The 10,960-nt window shown below is 46.6% G+C and overlaps 1 protein-coding gene across 1 annotated transcript in view; it reads right to left on the reverse strand.

Annotated features, from left to right (window-relative positions):
- The window catches only part of STIM1 (stromal interaction molecule 1), a gene marked incomplete at its 5' end in the record, with an annotated part of 55,055 nt that overhangs the window by 40,522 nt on the left and 3,573 nt on the right, over window positions 1-10,960 (reverse strand). Inside the window, one exon of the mRNA XM_009335290.1 lies at window positions 2,707-2,821. Within this exon, the coding sequence (XP_009333565.1) occupies window positions 2,707-2,821 (115 nt within the window). The remainder of the gene's footprint in view (window positions 1-2,706; window positions 2,822-10,960) is intronic.

The following is a 10,960-nucleotide window of genomic DNA, read 5'->3' on the forward strand; positions in this document are numbered from 1 at the left end:
CCCCTCCCCGCAGCGATGCAGGGCTTGTCCTCCGCATCCCCACGCCATGCCACGCCAACAGCCGTGCCCCCACGCCAACAGCCGCCTCTCGGCCTCGCACAGCAGCCCCTGCACAGCCCGGCCCTGCCGGGCCCCGGGTTCCTCTGAAGCCCCCGGCTTCTCTCTTTCTTTTTGGCTTTACATATTCAGAGGTCTTTATTTTGAGAAGAAATCACGGAGAAACAAGCTGGCAGCGTCAGGCAGCACGCTCAGGTGCCAAGATGAGCAGCTCCCCTGCCCTGCATCCTTGCCGCGATGATGTGATCTGCTACTTCAGTGGCTTTGGTAGAGCCATGCTTACCGAGGGCTTTATCTAGCAAATCCAACACCTTGTAAGAGCATCACAACCTTTATATTTTTGGATAATTAGGGGGGAGAAACAACTTTTTAGTTTACATGTGTGACCTGGAACAACAGCAACGGCAGGTAGGAAAAGCACTTGGCTTGAAAACAGATGAAACGGGCACAGCTGCCTCGGGCACCCGTCCCCGTCAGACCTCGGTGCCCTTTCAGAGCTGCTTTTCACACCCACATGAAGGAGCAGACCTTTTCTACAAGCCTGATTCTACTAGTTTTACAACTCCAGTTCAAATGCCAAGATTAGGCTCCATATGAGACCATCCTTTAGAAACTAATAATTTATTTTATCAGCTAGATATACAGAATGACGAGAAGGGAAAACAAGAGCGGTAACTAAATCCAACCCAAGGAAAACCGCTATGCCACAGCAGCTCTACCCAAAGACACGGCAGGTCCCGTGTGTGTCAGAAGCAGGGAGAGAGCAAAAGCAGCTCAGCAATTAAGGGACCTGGGAAGTATCATGGGATGTTCTCCTCCATCCCTTAATGATTTCTACCCTTTCCCAGCCGACATTAAAATATACTTCAGGCAAAGCCACTTGTAAACAGCCGCACAATAGAATAAATACTTCTTACACGAGGCTTTCCTTGAACACAGGAGACAGAGCGACTTGTTAGCGTCATCCCGACTTATAAGTGGTTTGGACAAGAATTTTCAACGCGTGGCTGCCCATCTCCACAGGACGGAGAGTCTGGTCCCAGATAAACAACTCCAGGATCATGCACAGAACCACTGTGTTTTCAACCCGCCTTTCAAATGCTGTACCTAGGTATTCATTTAGTCCACCTGGGACTGTGAAGGACTATAACATTACTTATAGCTGTATCGACAGAGTGCTTTGAAAACACTGAGCACATCCTACCCCCAAGTAATTTAAAGGCTAGGACAGAAAAATCAAATACAAAGAGAACAGGACACAAATGAGAAATTGAAATCTTTACAGTTGATGAAGTCATCAGAAGACTAAAATCCAGTTTTTCAAGCGATGGGAGTTGATAAGATTACCTGATCTTGGAGGACAGAGGGAAGAGAAAAGACTGTAAGTGAAGGGAAGAGCAGCAATTAAAAGTATTGGAAAAAAAGATGCCCCAGGTCTTGAGAGTAACATTACGACTAGCGTACTGACAGAAAAGGAAAAGCACAAGAGGAGGAGCAAAGGGCAGCCACTGGCAGAAACGGTCCGTGCCACGGATCACAAAGAGACCCGATATACCAATGTGACCTGCATCAACACACCACTCACAATGCAGTAAGTAAATCAAAATGCATCGTACAGTCAACACTACACCTATGTTTTGCAAAAGTGCAATCTTCCTACTTCTACACCTTCCCCCACATTTTCATTTTCAAGGCACTGAAGATTTTTCTTATTAGTACCACTGGTCTTAAGATAAAATACCATTCTGTAATGAAGCCCAAAATTTGAGAATAAAAAGTTTCTTAACTAGAAAGAAGAAAGAAAAACCCGTTTTAAGATCTCTCAAAAAAAAAAAAAATTTCCAAAATTCTGATCGGGGAAAAAGTAGAAGTGAAATCATGCCTTTTCCTGACCACCTCGGACACCCTCCCGACGCCTGGAACAGCCAGCGCTGTCAAATCCCAGGGCGTGGGGCACCCTGCACGCAGCAGCCAGGGAAGCACTAGCGAACTTTAAAGTTTCTTCCAAGATTCAGAAGTTTCAGGAAGTTTCCCACCAGTGACTGAACTTCCACCACCTCCCTGGGTTAACTGTGATGATGTTGCTGTGATGAATAACACCATTATTATTGAGCTAGCAGCTTATTTCTGCATCGAATGTATTTACGTACACTTCCAGTTTTAGGACTTTATTCTACCTTCTTTTCACTAGATTAAGGAGCTTTTCAGGTTCAGCAAATTTCTTCTAAGGAAAACACAATCTGTAGGAAAACTGCCACGCAGCTCTATTGAATATTTAGGATGCTATTACCCCATAAAAATACCAGCTGAAACTGGATATTTGAAGGAGAACCTGGAATAGGACAGTATTTTGCCCTATTTTAATACACATTTATAGGGGCAGAGAAACGAAACAATTTATACTTTCACGGCCATACTCAGATGCCAGCATTAACAGTTGGTAAGTACCAAGACCAATGAAATCCTGAAAGGCTCTCTCAAAAAAAGGAAGCTGGAAGAGTACTTATGCAAGGCAGCAAAAGCAGAAGCAGCATGTTCTTCCTGGGAGGTACACACACTGCTGCCAAGGCTATATGAAATCCACAGCGTTTATCACTTTTATGGCAAGGCGGGTGGAGCAGGCAGTTTCATTTTGCTTGTCTTTTTTACCTTCAGATGTCTTCCAGGCCTTCCAGAGGTCTTCCACGCTAATGAGCTTGTCTTCTCCATGGAAGGTGCTGTGCTTGACTGTTGGGTCATGATAATTCAAGTCCTCCCTCAAGAACTAGGAGAAGAATAAACAGCGGGATTATTTTTTGATCCATCTTTTAGAGAGATGAGGAGCATTTAAAAAAAAAATATCTTTCACCCATCTTCCATATTATTACATCCACAGGTTGTCACACAGTAATTTCTATGACAAAGACCTAGTAAGTCTGAGATGCAGCATCTCCGGTCTTTTCATCTCGTGATTAAAACCACATCACCTCCCCATGATTCATAGAATTATAGAATGGTTTGCATTGGAAGGGACCTTCAAAGACCATCTAGTCCAACCCCCCTGCCGTGGGCAGGGACATCTTCAACCAGATCAGGTTGCTCAGAGCCCCGTCCAGCCTGACCTGGAATGTTTCCAGGGACGGGGCATCCACCACCTCTCTGGGCAACCTGGACCAGTGCTTCACCACCTTCAGAGTAAAACATTTCTTCCTTGTACCTAGTCTGAATCTCCCCTCTTTTAGTTTAAAACCATTCCCCCTTGTCCTGTCGCAACAGGCCCTGCTAAAAAGCCTGTCCCCATCTTTTTTATCAGCCCCCTTTAAGTACTGACAGGCTGCAATAAGGTCTCCCCGGAGCCTTCTCTTCTCCAGGCTGAACAACCCCAACTCTCTCAGCCCTTCTCCACAGCAGAGCTGTTCCAGCCCCCTGATCATTTTCGTGTCCTCCTCTGGACACTCTCTAGCAGGTCCGTCTCTGTCTTGTGCTGGGGACCCCAGAGCTGGACACGGTGCTGCGGCGGGGGGGCATCTCAGGAGAACGGTTGAGTTGCTCCAATACATAACACCATGTATTACAGACCTGCACCTTACTTTTAGCTGACCGCCTTTTTCTCTACTTCCAGTTTGAGGATTTTGTTCTGCCCCCTTTTTGCCCAGCAGCGCTCTGCCAGCAGATTTCTGCCCCGGGCCGTGCTGACAATAAGGAATTCAGCTTAGGACCTGCAGCCTCTCATTAAGAAAAGCAATCTTTCCAGACATCAAACCATTCCACTGGTTCTTTTCCCATCAATTGCTTTCCAAGTCCTTCACTGACACATCAGCGTAAGAAGAGGTCACAGCATTTCCACAAGGCACATGCATACGTATGGCAGCAATAATCCTTCTCTCCTGCTACTCCCTCTCTCTTGGCACAGAAATCAAAATCAAAATCTTCTTATGCTGCCTGTGCCCTCCCCTTGGAGAGACCCCGTGACCCCAAGAGCATCAATCGAAGGAAGGAGGGAGTATTTCTGAAATCGAGCACTCCATTAGGAACCTCCCCATCTCCGGTATCATCTGATAGTTGTGGAATAACGCAAGCTGTAAACCTAGAAATAAAAGGATACGTCCTCTTATGAGAAACAGTAAATGCCCAAAAGTTTACCACAAGACTGTGACAGATGATGCCTGCAGGCAGGGTAGAGCAAGTAAGATGTGCAACAGAAGCATTAACCCAATAATGATGGAAAGACAGAGAAGAAAAGCCAAACGACGGGGTCCTTGCTATCCCAGCGCTCTGGGGAGAGATGGGGCACAAGAGAGCAGCCACAGGAAACACGGAAAAAAGCTTTTTCTAAGGAGGAATCAAGCCAGCCGACAGCAAAGCAGCAAGGTCTTGGTATTACAGAGGGGTCTTCAGGGAGGGAGGGGAGCAGGGCTGGGGAGACAGAGCAGCGACCGCCTTCAGCACAGGAATCTTAACCTGGAGTCCTGGAATCACCCAGTAATGGTTAGAGATGAAATACAAAAGCTACTTCAGATTCTCAGAAAATAAGGGAGGATATAAACTGTTGGGTATAATCACAGTATCGCTTTATTATTATTACTGTTATTATTATTATTTTAGCTCTTTGTAACTTTGTTCCATCTTTGTAAATATATGCTTTCAGGCAGGTGTTATCATTTAACCTTTTTCATTACAAAGCCGACACGGCGTGATCAGATAAACACCACAAGCTACTCCTCGCTCAAAGAGGAAGCAAAGCTTAAAATCAGGTTTTCTGGGTTTCAGCAAATGCTCAACTTCCAGACCATCCAGGAAGCAGTGGGAGGTTTGCCAGCTGAAAAGCACTTTTTTGGTTCTATAAGACCTTGTATTTGTTTGCATCAAAATGTAGGTCACCAAAATCACCCAACGCTGCCACATAACAGTCTCCCTTATTTTGTAGGAGTTTCTGTGTCAACGCAAATTCTACCAGGGATTACTTTATATAATTCACCCACCACGCTCGCTGGTGGAAGCTTGTCTTCTGTAACGTCTAGAATCAACTGAAAGTGCAGCCACCAAAGAAAAGAACCGCCCTGTCCACGCTACAGTCTTCTGGCAACCCAGAAGCTATCCGAGCAAATGAACTTCAGGGGACTGAGAATAACAATATATGTAACTACAGAGAACTATATATATAATTATATATTAGAAGATATATATAAAAGAATATATATGCGCTTATATTTTCTATATATCTATATAGAAAATTAGTGCATATATAACATTATTGTATCTACAATAATATATAAATATATATTTATATTTCTATATATATATAATAAAATCATTAGCTAAGTATTTTTCATTGCTGCACAAAACTGACAGATCAAACTGAATAGGAACATTCCCTGCAGTACATCCGAAGATTTCTGTTCCTGGTAAGACAAGCCAGGAAATACTCAGTAAGTATGTTTAATTAATTTTAAGACAGATAGACAAAGTATAATAAATTAATATAGCCTGGGCTTTTGGGACTCCAGGCTTTGCTTTGAATTATAACGTCACCAAAAATTCAACTAAACGGCACAATGGAATCAACTTTATGTCAATGGAGTAAGAATCCAAAAAATTATTATTAGATTTGACCTGCATCTTCAAATCAAAGCTGAAACAAATGCCATCTACAGGAGACGAGGCATTTTCACTGTAGGCTGAGCCACTAACAAAAAAAAATATATATATTGTCGGCAGATATATCATAACTCATTCAGGGAACACATCTGCCATAACAATGTGCTCTGGTGTGTTCCCATCTCCCTCCCACCTCAGGAGAAGACGGGCCAGAAACAGAAGACACCAAAGAAAACTGAAGAAAATTGTATCAGAAAAAAAAAATTAAGGGAGAGTGTGAGAAAGACTAACAAGATTTGAGACTACCCCGTATGCAGGAGGGATTCATGAGATGGGAGGCAGCAAAGTACGTGGAAATCAAACAGAAGAAAGAGGATCACTCACATTCCAGTACCTAACATATGCAACAGAATTAAAGATAATTTCACATTTACATCCCTGCATGCATCATCCAGCGCATGATTACCGTGCAGCCTTCTTTATTACAGGTCTTTTAAGTGTGCAACAGAATTACGAAAAAAAAAGTCACCTCTAGATAAGGAGACGGTATTTTAATATCAGACAGGGCATGAAAAATATCTGTGAAAGTTCTCGCTTTCCAGGCTCTTCACAAATCCATTGCAGATGCTACCGAGGCCACCGCCAGGTACCCACGGCTTGAGCCTGGTGCCTCTCTGCTCTCTGGCTTTCTAGCCCACTGAAAGCTTCAGCTGCTCTTCCCGTCTTGCAGACAAACAGAAAATGGGAAAACTCGGGCAGCTTCAGCAGGGCAGCCCGCTGCCGTTCGGGTCTCCTGCCCGCTGCGCCCCGCCGCAGGCAGCAGCGAGACGTCGGCAGGCATCCGTGCCAACTCGCGGCAGGGAGAGGCGAAGTCGTCGGCCTCCCGGAGCGTTTTAACTCATGACCGAGAGGGAACGCGGCAATGTCACCCGGCGCTGCGCACCGCGCAGCTGCCAACTCCCACCGGGACCGCAGGGATCAGCTGCTGCTCTGTATATTTAGCTCGGGGAGCACAGAAAGGAAAAGTGATCTCTTGCAGCTTTCCTTCAGCACACCATCACCAAAACAAACCCCCAAGGACTCTCCGGAGGGGACGGTGCTAGCTGCGGTGAGAACATCTCTATAAACAAGCGGCGAGGAGGATGCAAGATGGGGCCGTCGCCTCCTCTGACGAGCTGTTAGTGCACGGCGCAGCGTGAGAGGCTGGAGGAGCTGGGCTGCCTGCACCAAAGCCCCGGGAAACCTTAAAAGCAGATTTTCCCCTCACTATCTTCTGGGGAAAAGGCAAAAGAGAAGAATAGTGCAAATACAGCAAATCAGCCAAACTCTGCCCAGCGCGGTCTTCGGAGGTGAAGGCTTCTGTCGGGTTGCTGGTGCTGCGTGGGCATCTCAGCTCTGCTCCTCTGACCCAAGCTAGAAAACAGAGATGTTTTCAGCTGACTGCTGACCTGCTAGCTCTGTATCTGGTACCATCAGACACGTACTACTGCTAAACACACTTCCTCCAACCACCACGTGCTGCCAACCAGCACAAAGCAATGGGAATTCCTGTTGCACAGACGGTAAGGCACCCGTGTCCCCGACGCCAGTGGCGCTCAGGGCGCTTTCAGAGCCCGCATTTGCACATCTACTGCACAAACAATTTTCAAGTTGCATACCTCTCTGGCTCTCTTTTTTTCCCCAGTGGAGGGGCTCCCCGGAGTTTTCACATGCATACACATGCACATTATGTGTATGCTAACACACATTTATATAAAGTAGCTACAGGACTCCCAGATGTCCAAAACACCAGGCACAGGAACCATTGCACAGAAATACTGACCTAATTGCAAAGCATTAAAAAGCAGCACTTCAAAGTGTTAAAGACCCTGCTGATCCCACCCCTGGAGACACCCAAAACTGGGCAGCCGGCTCTGGGTGGCCCTGCCTGGGCAGGGGTTGGACCAGAGCACCTCCAGAGGTCCCCCCCAGACCACCTCCAGCCTCAGCCAGTCTGTGAATCTGCAACAAGAACGGGAGGAAATGTAGTCAACCGAGAGCCTCACCACTAAGTTCAGAGAAAGACAAACCGTGATCCCACCATCCAAAAGCAACGGGAACAGAACCACCACTACAAGCAACAGCCAACATGAGCTGAAATTGCTGCGGGAAGACTCAGCCTGTGAACACTGCTTGATGTCAAGATTTCTTTTATAATTTAACAGGTTTCTGTATATAACGAGAAGGAGCAGAATCCGAGGCACACAAAAGCCAGCTGCTACACACCCTTCAGAAATGCCCACCCGTGGCAGAGCACCTCTGCGAGGGCAGCGGGGCAGCGAGGAGCAGGTCCCTGCATAGACACCGAGGGGTACTGCAATATTTTGGGGAGGGAATACATCCAATCCCTCCCGAAGCCACCCACAGTTCTGACCTCCACAGCAGCCTGTGGCAGAAAATTACCTCCGTTTTAAGATGAAAATACTTTTTCTTAGTGCCCTCTGCTCACGGCCGCTCCGGCCCCAGGTTTCCAGCAAGTGCTGGAGGCTCTGGCAGAGACCCGCACGCTCTGAAGCAGAGGTACGCACCCCCTTCAGAAAAAAAAAAAAACAATTGCAGAACCGTTTCGGGATTATATAACCCCGTTAAACACAGGGACCTACATTTTAATTCTCCACCTGCCAAATCCCGTGACCAGTACGCTTTTCTCCACTCTAAAAGGGGTGAGGAGTTTGAGTTGCATGGGTTACTTGGTTAAGACAAACCTGTTGTCTTGGTGGCTGAAAGCACGCTCAGAAACGAGCAGTTCCATGAAGTGTGATTTTCTGGAGTTTTTTTCTCTCATGGTTTTTAACCTGCGGGAACTCCAACTACTCGCATAATCTCTGCATTTCCCCTCGAACCTTTATCTCTGCTCCCCAAATGCCATCATCCCTCCTGAACACCAGCTACCACCCGTGCAAAAGGTGCACGCGTGCACCAGCTCACCGCTGTGCACGTGCTAACGGGCCAAAACCGGCCAAGTGACGGCAGAGCTCACCGTGCATCGCTTCCCTCAGCTAACTCACCAATTCTAACATCTTTTCTGAGCTACCGGTTTTCATTAAAGTTGCAGAAAACTTCTGCCTTCAATCCCTCTTTCCTGCTGACATGCCTGACCCCAGGCAGTGGGATCAGAGGTTGAGAGGAGCCAGGGACTGATCGAGCAACAACGTAAACCTCGTTTCCGTAGGAAACCAGGCTAACGGCATCCGAGAGACTCGTCAGTGTGAACCTACATCAGAGTTGCCCCTAAACAGCTGGAGCTGCCTTTGGAGTGAGTGCGAAGAGCAGAAATAGATCGCTAATTAGAAGATTTCCCCATGAGGGACAGTTCTTTCATTTTAATCGAGGTCACCAATGTCATCTTAAACTTCATTGAAAATTCACTTCCAGAAAGGAAAAATGCAATGATGATTTAAGGGCAGCATAAAGTTGTTGGACAAAATTTCACCTATAATTAGAGTATTTTAAAAATACAGTTATCCGTCTGTCTCTCCCTTTCTGCCCAGTCAGGTCTTTTAATCCAAACAAAACGTACCCATAACTTACCCCTAAAGAGATAGTGCCAAAATAGTAAATGCAGATACAAAGTCCTCAACCAACAAGGGGAACACTGGTATGGGAGCGAAGGGCTTGCTCTCCCGCAGCCGAGCACCCCCTGCGCAGGCGTCCCTCTGCGCGGTGCTCCAGGCACAGAGGCCACGTGCCGTGGACGGGCCTTTCAGCATGTGCCTCCACGACCGACGTCTGCGAGACCCCCAGTCTCTGCTGAAGCTTGCAAATGCTTCTGGAGAACAGGTGATTAAACCCAAGCTTCAAAATTACCTCGGCCTTATCCTCAACAGAGGAAGGTTTTGTTTTTTTTTTTTTAATTAAAGGAATTAATATAAGATGAACAGCATGGCAAGGAGCAGAGAACTGTGGTTTTCCAGGCAAGTCATCCAACTCAGCTCAATCTCTGTGCAAGGCTGACCAGTCACCAACATCTGTTCTGAGACTACGTTAAGACGTTAGTTAGCTCACTTTGTTCTGCTGCAAATCCACTTATTAAAAAAATAAGTCCCAAGTATATAAACCTACACTAAAGGGAGACTACTCAGAGCAACTGTTTGTGTCACAACATTGCAAGACCTTCCACCCCTACATCAGTACCCTCCAAATGGAGATCTCCCGAGGTCCCGTCCCACCCAAACTACCCTGCGACCCTGGAGAGGCTCCCCAGCCTCCCCCAGAGCCCACCCTCGCCCCGCTCCAGGGCTGCCAGCGGGTGCCATCGGGTCCCCAGGCAGGGAGGCGCTCGCAGCCTCTCCCGCCGTGCCCCGCGCCGCCGGGGCTCCCCCCATCCCTGATGCCGGGGAGGCACCAGCACCTTGCCGTAACACAGTCCTTCCTGGCTCATTGTCTGCATCATTTTCTAAAAAGTTTAAGGAAATCGAGCATGCCATGCCATCCTCTGCGTCCACTCCCGAGGTGGGAGCTTCGCACACTGAAAGAAGAAGGGTTTGCGAAGATTAAACGTAAAAGCCGTAAAAGGCTAAATTTGAGCCTCTTGCATTCTTTCAAATAATATTTCTGGCAGCTATCCCACCACCAAAGACAGGGAGTTAAAACACGATTACAAGGTAAACACGGGGGGGTTAGAGCTGATAACCTTGAAAGCAGAGAAACCGAGCGCTCAGGCAGTAGCTGGCTCACCAAGGAAAATTCCTGAAATACCTTTTTCAGTGGCTTCAAAGCCTTTTTTTGAAAGTTTAATTTAATGCAACTTTTATTAAAGTTTCAAGCTTAGCAGAGGTAAAGCTTGCAACTGTATTTATAGAATCATTTAGGTTGGAAAAGACCTTTAAGATCATCGAGTCCAACCGTAAACCTAACACTGCCAAGTCCACCAGATATAACTTGGGGTCACTACGGTACTTTATCCTGTCAATAGGTAAACAGATACAAATACTAATTCACTGCCAGCCGCAGAGATCTACATGTGCACACAAGTTTTTTTCCATAGAGAGCAATATTTGCACATAAAATGCATAGCATGCTCATTGAGTATAAAAGGGAAACCAGGGAAAAACTATCTTCAATTCTCAGAAAAGATGCGTATTTAAAATACTGGCTAGGTTATGCTGCGAACTGTGGTTTATATTTTATTTTGCTCATTTTCTTCCATCTTGAACCCAAAGACAGTTGTCACAGGTCACTTGTGGAAAGCAGCGGGCCAGCAGGAGGAAAAGCGCCATCGCAACAACCACGGGGATGTTCTTGTTTTCATTTACACGTCACGCGTGCACCACCTCGCTGCGATGCA

The sequence above is a fragment of the Pygoscelis adeliae genome, unplaced genomic scaffold, assembly GCF_000699105.1.
Source record: "Pygoscelis adeliae isolate BGI_AS28 unplaced genomic scaffold, ASM69910v1 Scaffold652, whole genome shotgun sequence".
In the NCBI taxonomy this organism is placed as follows: domain Eukaryota; kingdom Metazoa; phylum Chordata; class Aves; order Sphenisciformes; family Spheniscidae; genus Pygoscelis; species Pygoscelis adeliae.